The sequence below is a fragment of the Pollicipes pollicipes genome, unplaced genomic scaffold (genome assembly GCF_011947565.3).
Source record: "Pollicipes pollicipes isolate AB1234 unplaced genomic scaffold, Ppol_2.1 Scaffold_7231;HRSCAF=8579_pilon_pilon_pilon, whole genome shotgun sequence".
Lineage (NCBI taxonomy): Eukaryota > Metazoa > Arthropoda > Thecostraca > Pollicipedomorpha > Pollicipedidae > Pollicipes > Pollicipes pollicipes.
Window position 1 is genome coordinate 43,086,600 of NW_023597034.1, and position 17,894 is coordinate 43,104,493.

At 50.1% G+C, this 17,894-nt stretch overlaps 1 protein-coding gene across 1 annotated transcript; it reads left to right on the top strand.

Moving 5' to 3' along the window:
- Positions 1–235: 235 nt before the first annotated feature.
- On the top strand, positions 236–16,658 carry LOC119109548 (sodium-coupled monocarboxylate transporter 1; the record flags this gene model as incomplete). The annotated part of the gene is given in 12 exon segments (XM_037233215.1): positions 236–401; positions 868–1,161; positions 5,736–5,895; positions 7,120–7,185; positions 7,741–7,792; positions 8,026–8,093; positions 8,448–8,602; positions 11,390–11,530; positions 12,108–12,326; positions 15,592–15,719; positions 16,095–16,150; positions 16,572–16,658. Coding segments are annotated over 11 exon segments (1,374 nt in total), but the record flags the coding sequence as incomplete, so codon positions are not given.
- Positions 16,659–17,894: the final 1,236 nt, after the last annotated feature.

A 17,894-nucleotide genomic window follows, 5' to 3' on the forward strand; every position in this document is an offset into this window, starting at 1 on the left:
GGCAGCATGCATGAATAACTCCGTCCGCCGACGCCTCGACGGGCGCTGTTATCTCCAAACCGAACGCTCTATTGCCGATCAGCCGTGCAGTGGCGCAGTGCGATGGCCTCGGTGCAGTTTAAATTTAGTTTTTGCTCTGCCGACGTGCTCGGCAACAAACGCCCGTCTGGCGCGGCGGCTGGCCGGCCGGGCTCCGCCGTGCCGCTGCATCAGTGCCGACCGCTCGCGGGTCCGAGAGGAGCCGCGGGGATCCGCGCCCAGCCGCGGGGCCGCCGGCAGACCTGGCGGGGTCTGGGCCGAGCCGGGCCTCGCTGAAGCAGTGAGCCGAACCGAGCGACTGCGTCGCCTGGGCCGTCCTTCAGGTCTGTCGAGATCGCGGAGATATCATCAGCGTGCCGCTGGTGAGCAGAATGCTCGTCTCCTAGACGTGCTATTGTTGTCGCTCGAACCCGTCGTAAATACGTTAGATAGCCAAAATTGTTATCAATTTTTTCCAGTCTAGTGAGTTCATTCGATCCTTATCGTGAGTAGGATGTTGGTGCGGTCGTGCTAGTTAAAAACGGGAAATTTCCGGCGCTGCTGTTACCCGAATTGGTGGTCAATTCGCCGTAACAGCACGTAAATGTGAGGTGATTCCCTAAGCTGAACATGGGCTTTGGTTTACACCGAGTTATTGAGTCTTAATGAAACGCACTGATGTGCACCAAGTGAAGTTAAGCTCAACGGGCCTCTGGACCGCTTGATTTTTTGCCCAATGTATGTGACGGATCCAAAATTGCTATGAAAGATAATTCTTGGTCAACTCGTCTGTCTACATATTAATCTTAAGTTTTCATATACATGTAGCGTCGCGGTCTCACCTCGCAGGGCAGGTGGTGGGCTTCCTATCCACCTCTGTTTCCTTCCCCGTACCAACAAGATGGCGTCGTCGATACCTGCCACGGCCGCGACGGTGGAGAGGCTTGGCATCAACGTGGACGAGCTGGTGCGGCGCTTCTCGGCGCTTGACTATGCCGTGTTCGGGCTGCTCCTCCTGCTCTCGCTGGGCATTGGTGTCTACTTTGGCGTCTGCAAGGGCCACGAGATGAAAGACAACACGGGTTACCTGCTGGGAGGTCGTCAGATGGGCACCGTGCCCGCCGCCATGTCCCTCATCGCCAGGTGAGAGCTCCTTGCCATTGCACCAAGTCCCGCAGTTAGTCGACGATGAGGGTAATAGGACCACAGCGCTCACCCACTATCCCATCGCCTGGGAAAGCTTTTGGAGTCCATGGTTGGTAACGCCCGTCCCGCACTAGTCTTGATAATGTTCTTCCCCCGGGGTCCTGTGCTACTGTATTGGTCGTGCCACCCGGTCAGCCGACGGCACGGGATTTTTGTTTCCTTTTAATGACCTCATCGCCCCATAGTGGTAACAAATGTTGATTAACACTTTGACCAACTGAATGTCAAGCGTCGGCGTTGCTGTTTTGGTCACACTGATGACTAGATTATTCTTCAAAACAGACGGCCACAACAGATGATCAGTGGTATGTGAAGCACATTGCTCTAAAGATGTTGGGATGGTAGCTCCGTGTACTTGGCAGAACTATTCGCTCTGCTATTCTTACATAACATCTGACATTTGTCTTGTTCCAATGCCGTTTTCCCGGGAATGGGTTCCTAGTTATTGGTTCCAGAAGCAGGAAGAACTCGGGTAGTAGTCTGAAATCAAGCCAAGGTAACCATGGAGAACCAGCTTTCATCCTGACATAAGGCCAAAAGATCCCGCAGCACGCAAACTCTTGCCTGATAACAAGCTGGCAAACCGCCCCCCCCCCCAAAAAAAAACAATCCAGCCCGATACAAGGCTACATGGTGGTTTCAACCAGTGAAAGCCAAGATCGGGTCTAGAATACACCAAGGGATTCAACGAGACAAGATCTAGCCCGACATAATGCCGAGGAATCCAGGAAAAGCAATCTTCATTCTGGGATGATGTCAAAGGAACTAACAAGAACGAGAATTTGATCTGAAAGAGTTTTCTACCTTGCCTTTTCCAGGTCTAGCGAGGTGTTCCTCACAGAAGTTAATTAAAACTGGGTACATTCCTTCTCCCCGGTCCGTGCAGTGTTAAGTTTGTTTTGTGGTCTGACTTCATACGCCTTGGCGTTATCGATCGCCATGGTAATTTTATAATTCGGATCTGCCGTTCGTGAGATAAGCAAGAGAGGTGGGCTGGAATTTGCCCCCCCCCCCCCCCCTCCCCTCCTTCCAGTCGATGGTTTTGCACCGAGAAGGCCGGTCAATGGCTGGTTATTTTTCGGAAAGATATGTCCATTTTCTGCCCAGCCCTGCCGAATGAGCTTTGGCGGAAATATGTCACGGTTGAAGAATGGTACAAGGGTAAAGCGCTTTTGCGTAAATTTGGTTGTTTTCGGCTCTCAGGTTAGCTTGCATCCATGTTTTCAACGCACACGTTTTGCACTTGTGGCCTTACCTTTCTCCCATGGTGGATGGCATGGAGCAAGACCGGAAGACACGCACTCAGACGCGCAAAATAAATCCATTGGGGGATCAAACGCACGATCCGAATGTACCATTGTCCTTTCAGCGTAGGGGGGTGGGTAATGCTTCAGAGTAATCACATTTCTAAAAAACCCACACTTGCGACTAGAATAGATTAAGAATTAGCCCAATGATTGAAGAAGCGTAGGGCATGGGATTGACAATACATCCAGCATCGCCCTGCCTCCTCAGCACATCCAACAATCGCTATCATGGATGTGGTGTTTTGACACACATGCGTCATGATACCACCGGCATTAGGGTACCAAACTGGCCTACGGGTTGTCGACTGCCTACGCCTTTTCTGTCGTATACGTTCACGAGTTTGCATGATTATACCGCAACCATTTATTTTCCTAAGTTAACAGGGCTAGTATTTAGCCGGCAAAACGAAAGGATGGCCAGCCCTCTCAAACTCCTTTGAGTGCTGGCGTTTAGGCCGGCGCCAGATTAGCTACTGGCCAGCTAAGAAAAGAACAGCTTGTACGCTTCGCAGCTGTTGGCGCGGTGCATATGGGTGGGCTGAACTCTCGCGTTGCTGTACTCGTGCCAGACTTCTAAATCGGGGTGTTGCAGTGGGCCGTGTAGTGGCCCGAGTGCGCCACACCAGAATGGTGCTCCACGCCGGACAGCTCGTAAATCCAGCCTCTCGGAACGGCACAGTATGGCGACAGGTCCAGAACACCGGCGGAGAAGTCCTCAGTTGCATAAAGCTTGTGCCCGTTGTGATCCAGCTGCAGCAAGAACCGCTTCAGGTGCACTACAGGGATGCGTGGGAACCTCTGAATCTTGAAGGCTTTGGATCACCTTTGACCCTTCTAGCACATGAAGCACGTCGGTTTTCCTTCTCCACCAAGCATCTCTTCCTTGGCAAAAAGGCCAAAGCAGTCCTGCAAGCGCACCTGGCCCGCTATCGATGGGGTCGGTAGGCTCAGGTCCCAGAAGGGGTCAAGCGTCAGGGACGCGTGGACGCAAACCGTGCGCCGCAGCGTGGACTTGAGCTGTCCGACAAACAGGTCAACAACACTCGAGTTCTTCAGCAGCAGGAAGCGCTTGCAGGCCCCCAGCGGTTTCTGACTAGCACTAAGGCTGCCATCAAAGTGGGTAGGTTTGGGCTCGGGCTGGTTTCCAACACGGTTCACGTCCTCGCGCAAGCCCTCCATCAGGTATATGAGGAACTCTCGTGCGTCCTGCTGCTGATGACCGGTGAATCGGGCGGCAGGCTGCTGGAATTCGACCTTCAACGGGGAGATGGTCAGCGCCCGGTCGGTCACATCTGGGTTCTTCCATAGGTACCACACTAGCGTGACAAATGCTCTGATGAAAGCACGCTCCATGGCGGAGGTGGTCGTGTCGAGCTCTCCCAAGTACTCGTCTCGAAGGATGTAGTCATGCAGCGCACGGGTGTTGCTCAGACATTACACCCACGCGTTCACGAAGCTCGTATTGCCGATGTTCTGGAGTTCCGCAAGACCGAGCGGCCGTGTCGCGGCCGCACCCTACCGCCATCTTCGCCCAGGTCAATGACATCCGAGCAGCTCGGCCGGGAGGCGGCAGGGCCTGGGCAGACGACCGGGCAGAGCTGCCCCGGTTCCGCTGCTCAGTGCGCGGCCGCTTGGCTTGTTGCTTGTTACTTCCCCTTTCCACTTCTTTCGCGTGTTCCCCACCTATGGTTGAATTGGTTTCGGAGATATTCAGAAGTGTCTCAAACACCCCTTTTCTAGCGAATGGAATAATGCCGCCATCACACCTTAAAGGTACTGGAACTATCAAAACACATTTCTAATTTTTGTGAGTCACTAAATGGGCAAAACATTCAGAACCCAACAAGCAGTTTTACGCCACAACGGACCTCGAACACCTGCAATCTTGCAATTGAAAGCCCACCTTTGAGGCTCGCCTCCCGTGGTAACGCTACGAACTCGTAGGCATAATTTGCTTGATTGTTGAAGTGACGTAATGGGGGGTTTGAGTTATTGCTGTCATTCAGTTCATTTATAAATTCAAAATGTGAGTGAACATTACTAGCATCTATTAATCACCTGCACTTGAAATCACCATGGCTTGGAGGCATTTGATGTCGGCGGAATTTAAGGCGGAATTTAATTTAATTCAAGGCGGAATGGTCACACTGTGGTAAAGCCATCGTGCTCATGTTGTGGCTTAAACTTAGCAGATGAACCCTTAAAGCAAACTTCTGCTTAAAGCAAGTGTAGTAAACCAGCCAGGGGAACCGCACGGTGGTGAATGTAAAAAAAATGAATTTATTAAGGTGTTGATTTGCCTTTGTCCCTTTTGGGGTGTTCCTACGGCCCTCAATTTGGTGGAAATATTTTAGCAAGTGGTACTACCCGGTGAACCTGACCGCTTTTCACCACCCTCTCGTGTTAAATCAACAGTGCCAAACATTATCTGGCTTTCGAAGTTCTAGTGACCCTGGCGTAAAACGCAAAATGGACGGTGTGTTTTCACTGGCCCGTTTACATCAACTTACCCTGGCACGTATCTTGTTTACGGGCCGTCATGCCCAGCGCTTTAGACCAATTCCTAGGAGGCCCAGGGTTACGGGCTGCATGCCATGTGGTTGTCTGTGACCTCAAATTGCTACCTCAGACAGACACAAGAAAATCGCCACATAATCGTATGAATGCGTAGATTCTCCAATATGGCGGGCACACACAGCACGCACGCACGCACGCACGCACGCACGTGGAAACAAGCACACACACACACACACACACACACACACACACACACACACACACACATATATATATATATATATATATATATATATATATATATATATATATATATATATATATGTACATTTGTTTATATATGAATGCATATATATATATATATATATATATATATGTGTATAAATATATATACATATATATATATATATATATATATATATATATATATATATATATATAAATCCGCTGTTTCGAACCGTAGCCAGTTCGAAACAGCGGATTTTTCGATGGTGTTGAAAGTCAGGCATGTGTATTTTCCGCATTGTGCAATTACTCTCACTTAAACGAAAAAGCAGACCTCGCAGAGCTCGCACAACTCATACAGCAGCTCGCAGAGCTCTGGCCTTTCCCCAAAGACCATTGTGGCAATGTGCTTGATTTCACAGGAAGGCTCGCTGTGCTCATGCATCACCTGTTGCGTTCCAGCTTCATGTCAGCCATCACGCTGCTGGGCACGCCGGCCGAGGTGTACCAGTACGGCACCCAGTACTGGGTCATCGCCTTCTCCTATCTGATCGTGACGCCGGCTGCCGCCTACCTGTACATGCCTGTTTTCTTTGACCTCCAGCTGATCTCGGTCTACGAGGCGAGTCTGTGCGGGGTTGAGATATTCCGAGAGAAACGATGGTCGGTTAGTGAGTATGCGACCGTGGCATTCAGCGGTGTTTTAGTTGAGCGCCTGGAACAGTAACAACGAATACATGGTCGCCTGGTCACCTGGTCTACGAGGCGAGTCTGTGCGGGGTTAAGATGCTCCGAGAGAAACGATGGTCGGCTAGTGAGTATGCGACCGTGGCATTCAACGGTGTTTTAGTTGAGCGCCTGGAACACTAACAACGAATTCATGGTCGCCTGGTCACCTGGTCTACGAGGCGAGTCTGTGCAGGGTTGAAACGCTCCGAGAGAAACGATGATCGGCTAGATAGTATGTGACTAAGACATTCAGTGGTGTGTTAATTGAACGCCTAGAACACTGACAACGAATTCATGGGCTCTGCCATCGTTGTTAGGCTCAACGCGTCGCCAGTGCACTTGAACGGGCTCCTATGCTTCAGTAAGATGCGTCGATAATGGGTGAACTTATGCATTCATGTAGCAAACGGGCTCATACTAACACACACCAGGCATGCGTGCGACGACACTGTGTCCTAGCACTATGTCCGAATGTCCTTCTCTAGCAATGACGCCCATCAGAAGACAGACACGCATACGTGGTTTATCAGATACCTCTTTATGATGATAAAGAACAGGCACGAAGTCCAAACGGTGACTCGTTTAATCTCCTCGTCCGTTGCCGAACACTGCATCGAGTATTGTTGTATGTTACGGATGTATGTACCCTTTGAACCCGAAGCAGCATGATCTAGTGTTGTAGCGGTTCATGACTCAGAAAGCCCAGTACCAGTTATCAGCACACTATGATGTTTGATTCTACTCCAGCAAAATCAATTCTATTCTTCCATTCATATCGTTTGATTGTGCTCCTTCTGACGAAGCAATGAGCACAGCACGATTTGGCTTAATCCGGTCCCATCAGAGCCGCGCGTGACATGCGATATGCAAGCAGCACAGGCGGAAAGCACAGCAGCTGGCGAGCAGCCGCGCCAGACTCGCCGTCGATTATCCCAGTTTGTGGAAGTGGTACCCGACGGCGGGGCCTTCCAGCGGGCCCAGGGCTCAGAGCTGCTCAACACTGACTAAGCCCCGTGCTCGCTGTGGCCCGCCGCGCTGTTCAGGTGGCGGGGGCACGGGGCTCGCCGTCGAATCGCCGCCACGCAGCGCCGCTAATGTCCGTCGTCCCCGTTCGCAGTATCTGGAGAGACGCTTCCACCGCAGGGTCCGCGTCACCGGCGCCTGTCTCTTCTGCATTCAGATGGTAACGGTCGGACGCCGCGGGCGCCGGACGCGCTGGCCCAGCGCTGCTCTCAGTGGCGCGTCGGCACACGGCGGAGTGTAAACATGTATCGTCTCGACCACCCAGCCCGACCCCGCGCTGGCGCACGCTCGTGAGCGAGCCCGGCAGACGCGTCGCTCATGGACGCTGTTTTCACTGGACGGCTGGGTCGCGTGATGGTCATGCCGTACCGGTCAGATTTCGTGTCGGATGGTGGGCGTCGACCGCGCTCGACCGGTGGATTGCGGGTTTCGGCAGCAGACATCGTGACCCAAGGCAAAGGGTGCCGGTCGAGCGAGTCTCGTGCTGCTGACCGCACTGATTTCGCCTGCAAGGAGAAGGGAATTCGGCGGGGCGGATGCAAACACATGTGCTTCAAGTATTTTCCAAAGTTGCTGCTGTGTGGGCCCACACGAGCATACATGTACGTGATCACCGCGGTTGTAAATGAGAGCTTGACCAGGACTTCGCGCCCGGCTGAGGAGCGCGCCATGGCTACTCGATCGTCTGACATCAGCGGTTGTTTTCTGTCTTCAGAGCATCTATATGGCCATCGTCGTATACGCACCATCCCTTGCACTGGCACAAGGTGAAGAAATGTTTCTCGGTCTTCCTAGCCAACGCTTCCTCATGTTGCGGTCTCACTATTATGCATCTGTGTGTCCTCGCTTCTCATGTGCATAATGTGCTATCTTGTCCGCATTGTGCATCATATCGTCAACCAAATGTACGCATGCTCTATTCCCTCCTTTATGTTCTCCGTTACCAGTAGCTAACGACAGAACAGCCGCAGATGTTCACTTCCTTGCGCTCTTTTCACAGTGACCGGTGTCAATGTCTACCTGTCCGTCTGTCTGATCTTCTTCGTTTGCATCTTCTACACAGCTCTGGTGAGGGCTGCCAGATAAGAGCTTTGGAGCATGGATGTAGCGACCAGTTTTACAAGTAGTCGGGGTATTAATTGATGCAAAATATTGGCGCACCGGCAATAGTTACCTTTGCTATCGCCATATCAATTTGTGTTGTCTGTTGACAGGAAAATACGCTTTGTATCGACCGATTAATTCAGTTCGGCCAAAAATGCTGCGAAAATGCAACAAAATGATCATGCGCATATGCCTGTAACTTTCGTTCCGTGTATCTTGTGATATGCATCACAATACCGAAAAATTTGATGAAGTTTGAGGTAGTGGTGTGCGAAAAATCTTCATTCATTATCACGTTCGTCTTCTGCTGCCCTGCAGGGAGGCATCAAGGCTGTTCTTTGGACGGACACCATTCAGATGGCCATCATGTTCGCCTCGATGCTGGCCATCATCATCAAGGGATCATACGATGTTGGCGGATTCGATGTTGTCTGGGAGAGAGCTGTTGAAGGAAACCGCATCGAGTTCTTCAAGTGAGGTCACAGCGTACGAAGTAACTACGTTGCAGACATATTTCCTGGGCGTTTACACGTGTTGCGGGTGTTTGCATCCCCTCACGTGACTCCCGACTTACCAGCGCTCTCATCTGACCAAGGTGACCGTGAGGGCGCAGCTCTGGACCACAGAGTGGACCGGGCGACTCAGGACCTCACCGCGGAGGGCACAGCTCTGGCTGTCCTTTTCAGAGCTTACAGCTACGACAGCTAGATGTGCTGAAGAAAAACCCGATCAACATTCGGTCGGATCAACCTCTCTGTCCAACGCGGCCGTCTTCTCCTGAATAATCTGTTCATTGAGATGCACCGCCTAAAAAGGGTGGCCTAAAACCGTGACAGATAAAACCGACATGTGCTAAATTAATTGCAACGTTTTTGTCCCACCATTGACCCTCGCCCATTTTCCCATCACCAGTCTGAGGTGGCGGCGATGCGGCGCACTTTTTATTGCTTTAGTAGCACATTTGCATAAAAGCAATTTTGCGTCTCTCCGACTTATGAGAGGCACCCGTAGCGGCGCCAAGCCCTGCATCAGATAAGTGATCCCGTGGCTTTTCAACTGCTCTCTGGCATACACGACGAAGCGACGAACCAATCAGACCCACGCCGTCACGTTATAATTAGGCAGCTTGACATGCCAGGTTGTCTACATCAGCCGCGCAGAGCACAGCATGCTGATTGAAACGCTGCCCTACGCGCGCAAGCAGACGTGCAAATAATTGTCGCGGCATGTTCAGGCGATGAGAAGTCTCCGACACACTGAGCTCATCATAGCTGACCAAGCTTCAGACCAAGGACGCCCAGGGTATCAGGCAAAGCATGTGCTCACCGAGACCACGCTTGCCGAGCCAAGGTCATTTGAGAGCTCCTTTTGAATGCGTATTGGCGCGCGCCTGCATGTGGCAGATATGCATGGCTGTGCCCCGAGGTTCGAGTACATGCTGCTAATGCACATGGAGCGGCTTGTACGGCCCGGCAAGGGGACAGCCGGGCACGTCTTTATTCAGTGACGCGAGACGTCGTCCCTGGCCCAGAATGGGTCGCTCCCCGGCCGCGAGGTGATAACGATGGAAGCGCGATATAGCGGGATTGCAGACGGATTTCTCGTGAAAGTTTCACATCAACCTGCGCTGATGCATTGATAAATTGAACGGTTTACCTAGCCGCCTTATTAGGACGCTTCTATGTCCTCAGCCCCTGGAAAAGATCAGCGCGGTTTTATTGCATACAGTTATGCAAAACCGCCCGACAAACTCGGTGGCCCCTGTGCTCACCAGACGTAAGACTGGACACGACAAATAGATATCAGGTCCCCTCAGATTGTATCACAATGTTCATGAGTGAACCTTGGGTTCAGAATAACTTCCACCAAAATGGTATCTGGACCGCGCCAGATCCTTCCGTATGCGCGTCAGTTAGGATGGACCCAGGGCATGCTCGGCAAAATGCAACGGAAGACTGCATTTCGGGACGCCTTTCACTAAACTTAGAAATGAAATCGGGATTCAAGGACGTGTCGGTATCTTGGAATGGTAACTGCAATCCATTTTGGCCGATCAGGACTCATTCGTCCCCGGGTACGTTGCAAACTTGCCAAGAATCAGGTGTGCATGACAACAACCAGAGCCATTCGCGGAGCTCTGAAACCCGACTGAGGGGCCTGGTTTTTAGACACAGAGCTTGATGCAATGCACTGGTGATGTGTGGGATGCATGGAATGTATTAAATTATGTAAACGACATCAGAGGCTTGACTTCAGGACAGACATGTGGCAAAGGTGTTACAACTCTGGTAGCTTCTTGCCGTATGAAGGTTTGCGTTTGGAACTGAAAAGGCTGAGCGCAACGACAATTTATGCAGATCGGCTTACTAAGATATATTCTGTGCGCTCCCTCCGACGACATATCCGGAACGAACACGTTACCACACAAAAAACGCGATGACTCAGACCGATTACGCCGAAATGATGGACCGTACTTCTGACTGCAGTGTGCCGCCCTGCCGAACTTAGAAGATATTTGAGCCTCAAGTCAGTGCGGATGCATGATCCGAAACAATCCCAAGACCAAGGATGAAGCTTAGCATTGAACCTCGTGCATTGTAGCATCCAGGGCTCAGGATCCAGGCGCCGAGGTCCGTTTCTGGGATCCAGCACCCATTCGGTATCCACTCGCCGCCTGTCATGTACCCTCCGTCGGGCGCATATTGCCGCACGACTACACGGCTCTACAAAACCTCGGCTAGCGCCCTGATGCAGGCTTCTGCCATCACGTCCAGGCAGCTATGTGGCTGCTTTAGTCGTCCGGTTTCAATTGCCTCCGTTATTTCAATGATGTCCCATCATAGCAGGTCGCACGTCCACCGAGGCTGACAAAGGCCCTGTAAGTGGGTAAGTGGCTTCAGGGCTTCCGCTGGTTGTCTGGGTGGCTATCAATGCACCGAGCAGATGTCCACAGCTTCCGGATGGATGGTGTTAGAGCTACTGCGTCACCAACGGCGCTTGATGGCAGGGAAGAACTCTGAGCTCTCATCCGACTTCCGACAACGCCCCGGGAAAAGGGGAGGAGGGGGATGGAAGGGTCCCGAGTCGTCAGGTTTCCTGACTGTAACTGAGTTCCACGATTTGGATAAGATTTGTCATGCGGATTACGGGTGTCCTGTTGGGCTGATGTGTGACACCGTGAATGTTTTAATCGCCTGCGAGTATCACAGCATAAGCATCAGCAGGACCGCGGTGACCCGAATGTTGTGACTATGCCGCAGCTTCAACACCAGTCCAGGAGTGCGGCACACAGTCTGGACTCTGGTGGTGGGCGGCTACTTCACCTGGATCACCATCTACGGCGTGAACCAGGCGCAGGTCCAACGCTACCTCTGCGTGCCCACTAAGCGGCGCGCCGCCAAGTGAGGAGGCGTCATTGGCAGAGAACAGCTGGACTGCGTAGGGCGATGTCACCCGTACTAATGAGGCAACGGGCGGTCACCATCAGCGTGTCACTTTGGTGCTAACTTTTTGATGGCCCCTCTGCCACTTGTGTTTCTGCACCCTACACGCGCAGTTTTCATTTGTTCGTTTGTCCTTGCCATTCTTGTGATGGTGTCGCTTGCGGTAACAAGGACACCGTAGCATTGTTGACGGTGCTTGATTTTACACTTTACACCATGCAGTTATGTTGAATCCGTCTTCAACAGGAGGTGGGGGGGGGGGGGGGGGGGGGGGGAGGCACGTTTATAGAAACAGACTCAAAGATTTGTGACTAAAAACTACCTGAGCCAAAACTTTTCGCTGTGAAGGGATGTTGAATGATGGCTGTTACCTTACTCCAGATGGCGTAACAGGTTTTTATTGGCATTTAATAAGTACATAAACAAAACAGTTCCACAAGCCCAAAGCTTTTCGAGAACAACCAAATCACTAAGCGACCCCGACGAAGTGGTCCTGTTCCTGCCGCCATCTACCCCACTCACCCCGTGTCGGCAGCGCCATCTGGTTGAATCTGGCGGGCCTGTTGTTCCTGCTGACCGTGTGTAGCTACGCTGGTCTGGTCATCTACGCCCGCTACCGGCTGTGCGACCCGCTGAGCTCAGGGAGCGTGAGCACGGCCGACCAGCTGTTCCCGCTGTTTGTGATGGATACGCTTGGCGAGACGCCGGGAGTGCCAGGGCTCTTTGTGGCCGGGATCTTCAGTGGTGCTCTCAGGTGAGGGGAGATGGGGACGGTGCCAGCGGTGCTCTCGGGTGAGGGGAGATGGTGCCGGTGCCGGTGGTGCTCTCGGGTGAGGGGAGATGTAGATGGTACCAGTGGTGCTCTCGGATGAGGAGAGACAGGGATGGTGGTGCTCTCAGGCTAGAGTGGTGGGCGCGGTGCTCCCGGGTAAGAATATCTGGACGGTGGTGCTGTCGGGTGAGAATATCTGGACGGTGGTCCTCTCAGGTGAAAAGACATGGACAGTGTTGCTCTTAGGCGTGGAGAAATAGTCGAAGGCGCTCTCAGGCGGGGAGCTGGGTAGTGGTGCTGTCAGGCGGTGAGAATGGTTGGTGTATGCTAACATGTCGACAACAAGACCATTTTGTTCTGGCGAACAGGTTTACTGCCAGGTGGGAGCTGTAGATGATGTTATATCCTAACGGTGTTGTGTTTTCTTCCTGGCTGTAAATTTGTGGTATCCCCGTAATGACCACAGCACAGATGGATGGGTGCCGCACTGTTTTTGGCTTCAATGCAAGCCAGAAGTCCTGGTACCGGCGATGCTCAGGCATCACCGATATCACAAAAGTGCTACCTTTACTGAAAGCACCTGCATGGTACAGGCGCATTTGTAATCAATATATATATATATATTGATGTACAAAAGCTTGGTGTATATATACATATATATATATGTATATATATGTATATATATATATATACATATATAAATATATATATATATATATATACCAAACTATATGTATATACACTATAAGGTATGTATGAGTGTCATGTATGTGTTCATTTACTAAACATATAACCCTTAACCATTCACCAGCTTGTCGAAATGCAAAACGTCTTAATGGCCTTCCGTGCCCCTATCTTCCCGTGTCCTACAGCTTGTCGTCAAGCAATGAGTTTAAAGATGTCAAGCAATCTATCCAGCCGAAGGGTCTGCTAACCTCTTTAGATGTTGAAAATCTCTTTTTACAAACGTGCTCATTGAAAGAGCCATATTTATCGTCCTCGACCGCGTGTACAATCATCCCGAAATTCCCGCTCTTAAAATCTCAAGGCGCCTTTTTGAACAAGTACTAGAAGCCTGTACGCTGGAAGTTTCTTTTCGTGGGCCTAGTGGACGAATGTATTGCCAAACTGAGGGTGTTGCGATGGGCTTTCCTCCTGGACATTTATTTGCCAAGTTTTTATGGGACATATAGAAGTCGACTCACTACCAAATGGCAACATAAGGCCGCACATTTGCTGACGCTATGTATAAGATACCTTTGCGGAGGTTATGGGCACTGACTAACTACAACGTCTCAAAAATGTCTTGGGAGAGAAATCTGATTTAAACTTCACAGCAAATTACGTGTGCAAAAATTAATACCCTTTCTTGATGTCAATGTTGACGAACAAAGACAGCGATATAAAACAACTGTACACCGGAAGCAGACTAACAACGGACGGTGCGTAAATGCTGACATTGAATGTCCTCGACGCTACAAAACTAGTTTCATAAGGTCATTCCTTAGACATGTATTTAACCATTGCTCTGATTGGACAGTGTTACATTTGGAGTCGGTGCGAATCACCCAGTTCTTGGAAAAAACCGTTGTTTTTTTCAAATTCCGATGTTGGAAACGCATCACAGTGACAAATAACAAGGCACTTTAACAAGAAACTAAGACAAATAGACAAGACAGACAATCAACTGTCCAACTGTATTATCAAAATCAAATGACATCTGCCATTTGCCACATCTGCCACAAGAAGAAAAAGCTCTACAGGAAATGATCTCTCAACATGTGAAAGGCAAGAACGACCTCAAAATAGACATTGCCATTTATTATCGCATTATAAAAGGGTCTAACTTTCTTATGAGAAACATCCGGGACAAACCTGACAAACTTAAGTGTATCAATGTAGTGTATCAATTGAAATGTCATCTTGAAGGCTGCAAATTTCGCTCCATACACTACGCTAGCGTAACCACGACACTCTCACGACGCCTGGCAATGCACTTACGTGACGGGGCATCTCTGGAGCACATGTGACTCGAACATGACAGAACATTGACACAACAACAACGGATGTACAACGCTGACATTCTTCAGGCGTGCATTGACAGAAGTCGTCTTCAAATGTGGGAAAGCGTGTTTGTTAACGAACTCTCTCCAGCCCCAAACAAGCTAACACATATACAACCCTTAAGTTCTTAGATGGCGAGCGATACATACTTACGATGTATTTGTGGCCATGTGTCTTTGTAGTGTTCCGTTATTCGTGCATTGTATATGCATCAAAGTAGCAATAAGATCTTGCCTTATTTCAATTTGGTATTCCTTCACATGTCTCCTCGGGACTAAACATGTTCTCCAGGTAGTGACGCACAATTTACATCCTTAAAAGTCTAAAGCTGTTTTCTTGTGCCATTTATATCTATCGGACGATGAACTAAGATCTCAAAACGTAAGGATGTACACATTGACGAATATAAGAGTGATTTTGTGCGAACTATCTTTGATCCTAACGACATCGCTAAGTCAAAAGCCCGGAAGCTGAATAGATACATAAAAAAGCTCGTCACTGCTGAGTCAAAGGCGTTTTTAAATCAGACATGCATAAAGAAGATGTTCTGCCAAAATATACCGATATATATTATATATAATCTAGGCAATATATATAGATATATATATATATATTATATATATATATATATATAGATATATATATATATATATATATATTAGTGTCTTCGGCAGACACCAGCGGTGCACTAATGGAGCGGGATGGTTAACGGGCCATTTATACATGTTATATGTAACTATTTGATGCCAGGAGCCTTTGGCTTGCTTCTTTCTGCTCATTACTTTCGCCGCACGTTCCAAGGGTGATCTGCCTGCCAAACGACGTTTCCCCAGTTGGCTGGGACCTGCCATGTCGTCGCATCTACTGAAATATTGGAATTTTTCGCATAATGACATGATTAGATTTCTTCTCACCATCCCATATTTTACGTCAGCTGTAGACTTCCAGGAAATGCCTATCATTACAACTTCAAAATTCTTACGTGGCTCAGCGTGGGCCAAAAACCCGAGCAACACGCTGGCAGCTGAGAAGTGAGAGGTACTGACGTCCAGCCTAACAGACCGCTAGGAAATCGCCATGCAATGTGCTACCTATTTCTTGAATCCCTTTTACGACTGTCCGCTGGCTTGCGACTCGGCACGACCCAGTGTCGTCTGCGCACGTGACCTGAAGTTTCTGTCAGCACCGTGAGCTCCGGGATCAACTCGCTAGCGGCCATCACCATGGAGGACTTCATCATGCCCAGCGTCAGCAGGCCGCTGACGGCTCAGATGCAGACCATCATCTCTCGCGCCCTGGCCGTCGCCTTCGGTGGGTTTGTCTTGTTCGGCATCACTCTTGTGTGTGAAACAGATGCTGCGCTCCAATCCCTGCCGTGTGTCGTAGCGTTGGCTCGATTTCAAGCGTCGTGGCGTTTATTTGGGTCGTATGTGGTGCAATGAAGGTGTCATGCACATTACGTACCATTATATTATTAGCATCCATACATTGGTGATTGAATCAGGTGAAAATAAGGCGGCATAACTTTATTATACAGAGCTGCTGTTCTAGCAATTAGTGCTGGCTTTCAACTACTTCTTCCCAATACTCGTGCCTCAGAGCAATGATAGGACTTCCCTTCCTGTTGTGCCATGCGCTATCGCCTTGTCATCTTGCCACGTTTTATTCCTCTCCTTTTGACCGCAGGTGTGTTGGGATTTCTACTGGTGTTTATTGCTGAACAGCTTGGAGACATCTTACAGGTAATGACAAGAACCGACGAATCGAGCGGAAACGAATGGAGATAGTGGGGCGTGCAACATGCAACGTAAGCATTTGTGGATTCATACAAAGTTCTTAAATTACATATAAAATGTAAAGTAATAGCGACAAAGATGACATCAAATTCCAAACCGGTATTCCTACACATGTTGGCTGCAACGTAATCGTATATGACTAGTCGACTATGAATCAAATTCAAGTGATAACTATCGTTCACTATTTGCCCGCTCCGGATTTCTGCTGACAGCATGTTAGGCTGGATTTATTCTTAACATCAGGGCAGGCTGAGCTATCGCTAGGCCAGGTTATGTTGAGACTTCGATAGAGGTTATGTTCGGCCCGAAACTGCTAACCTCAGTCAGGCACCTGCTGACCTACGGCGCGTGTGTGCGCCTGTTTCAGGCGGCTCTCAGCATATACGGCATGGTTGGGGGACCGGTTCTCGGAGTGTTCACTCTGGGATTGTTCTTCCCTTGGGCCAACCACATTGTGAGTGATCCTTTGGTGTAGCACCTTATTGTGCAAACGCATACATACCTCGGTCGTCATTGCCTGCATCATTTCCGACAACTGTTCAAATGATTTTCCATGATCCAAATGTATCCCTGTATTCAAATCAGAGGGATGTTCGGCAATTTATGAAATCGCTGCGCTGCATACAAATCGAGTGTGCCCGCTTGACGTCATTTAGCTTCAACTCCTGCCGCTATAGGGCGTACGTGACACGAGTGTCGGCGCTGGCAGCGGAAGGCTCTGCCCTCTAGCCTGACCTGTCCGCATCAGCAGTGCGCATACCCGCACTCAGCCCGCCTGACGCCGCCGCAGGGCGCCATGTCGGGCATTTTCTCTGCCTTGCTCGTCATCTTCTGGATCGGAATCGGAGTGCAGGTGGAGAAGGCGAAGGGCCACATCCACATCCCGAAGCTGGAGACCTCGGTGGCAGGCTGTCCACGCTACAACGTCTCGTACGTCGACCTGTCCCCGTCAGCAGCTCCTCCGACCCTCAACAGCAGTCTCCTCGACACGCCAGAACGGTGAGAGCGCCCTGTGGCCGAGCTTACCACTATGGCTGACTGGAACCTGGCGATGACAGCTCCTCGTGACGCTCAGTGACAATGGCACCGACGGATTAAACGGTAAGTAGTCGTCTGGGTGAAAACGCACGACTCAGCGACAGTCGGTATCGTCAGCGGGAGTCCAGCTCGTCGCCCAGAATAGCAGAGATAAAAACTTGCCCGCTTCTACAAAACACAAATGACTTGATCTATCTCTTTAACCTTCACGCTGACAAGCCGTTGCTCATAACGCAGACCGATAGATGGGGGGGGGGGGGAGGGGGGAAGTGCGACCCCCACTCCTGCTTTTCAAACTTGACGATTGAAATAAGCGGAATACCAGTGGATTGGTCTCCACGAGATCTCGCGATTATTGCTAGCTTTCTTGTTGGTCTATAATTGACCCATTATGGCGGGTCAAAGATCGAATTTTCCAGAAACTCGTACTCTTCAGCTTACATCATGCTAACTAAACCAGAAAAGCAGGAACTTGTTTCAGGCGTTAAACACGGGCAATAAATGCTCCATCGGTTACCGAAAAGGTGGACGCCATTGCAACATATGTCAAAGAGGTATCCTCAGAAACATTATTGGAGGATCCCCTTGTCAGGGCGGGCGTGATTTGTAGCCAGAAAAAGGAAGCCGAGTAATAAAAGTGCAACTTGATGGC